The following is a 1,492-nucleotide window of genomic DNA, read 5'->3' on the forward strand; positions in this document are numbered from 1 at the left end:
TAATCCCAGATACTTGGGAGGCTGAGGCAGAATTGCTTGAATCCAGCAGGCAAAGGTTGCAGTGAGCTGATATAATACCATTGCACTCCAAACTGGGCAACAAAAGCAAACCTCCATCTTGAAATATATATATATAAAACAAAACAATGGCGACTTAGACCTTCTCTATGCCATATGTAGATTATATATATATATGTCACCATTATTATTTGTTCTAAATGAGGGTGCATTTTACAAACTCTCCTATGGATCAGGGCTTTTAAAAAATAGTATGGAGGCCGGGCACACTGGCCGACACTTGCAATCCCAGCACTTTGGGAGGAGAGGCGGGTGGGTCACCTGAGGTCAGGAGTTTGCGACCGACCTGGCCAACATGGCAAAACCCCATCTCTTCCTTTTTGCAGGCTGTCGGGAAGATGGCGGACATTCAGACCGAGTGTGCCTACCAAAAGCAGCCAACCATCTTTCAAAACAAGAAGAGGGTCCTGCTGGGAGGAACTGGCAAGGAGGAGCTCCCGCGATACGACAAGAACATCGGTCCGGGCTTCAAGACACCCAAAGAGGCTATTGAGGGCACCTACATTGACAAGAAATGCCCCTTCACTGGTAACGTCTCCATTCGAGGGCGGATCCTCTCTGGTGTAGTGACAAAGATGAAGATGCAGAGGACCACTGTCATCCGCCGAGACTACCTGCACTGCATCCGCAAGTACAACCGCTTCGAGAAGCGCCACAAGAACATGTCCGTACACCTGTCCCCCTGCTTCAGGGACGTCCAGATCGGTGACATCGTGACAGTGGGCGAGTGCAGGCCCCTGAGCAAGACTGTGTGCTTCAACGTGCTCAAGGTCACCAAGGCCGCTGGCACCAAGAAGCAGTTCCAGAAGTTCTGAGGCTGGACATCGGCCCACTCTCCACAATCAAATAAGTTATTTTCTCATTCCCCCCCCCCCCAAAAAAAAAAAAACCATCTCTACTAAAATACAATAATTAGCCGGGCATAGGGGTGGGTTCCTGTAATCTCAGCTACTTGGGAGACTGAGGCAGGAGAATTGCTTGAACCCAGGAGGCAGAGGTTACAGTGAGTCAAGATCATACCACTGTACTCTAGCCTGGGCAAGAGAGTGAGACTCTGTGTCAATAAAATAAAATAGTATGGGAATATTGCATTATATTTCCTGGAGAAGGAGAGCAAACACGTGGAATGATTCTGCCAGTTTGGACCAGGAAAATCTACCTCAGTGAACAGACCCCATTGCAAAAAAAAAATTTTTTTTTTGAGACAGAGTCTCACTTCGTCACCAGGCACCAGGCTTGAGTGCAGTGGCGCGATCTCAGCTCACTGCAACCTCCACCTCCCAGGTTCAAGCAATTCTTCTGCCTCAGCCTCCTGAGTAGCTGAGATTACAGGCGCACGCCACCATGCCCACCTAATTTTTGTATTTTTACTAGAGACAGGGTTTCACCACGTTGGCCACAAAAATATTTTTAG

At 48.3% G+C, this 1,492-nt stretch overlaps 1 protein-coding gene across 1 annotated transcript; it reads left to right on the forward strand.

The window, feature by feature from the left end:
- Window positions 1–382: 382 nt before the first annotated feature.
- Window positions 383–945, forward strand: LOC116557427 (40S ribosomal protein S11-like). Its single transcript, XM_032286917.1, has one exon. The coding sequence runs from the start codon at window positions 417–419 to the stop codon at window positions 891–893; it is 477 nt and encodes a 158-aa protein (XP_032142808.1). The 5' UTR covers window positions 383–416; the 3' UTR covers window positions 894–945.
- Window positions 946–1,492: the final 547 nt, after the last annotated feature.

This window comes from Sapajus apella, unplaced genomic scaffold, assembly GCF_009761245.1.
Source record: "Sapajus apella isolate SASKATOON/1434 unplaced genomic scaffold, GSC_monkey_1.0 scaffold19, whole genome shotgun sequence".
In the NCBI taxonomy this organism is placed as follows: Eukaryota; Metazoa; Chordata; class Mammalia; order Primates; family Cebidae; genus Sapajus; species Sapajus apella.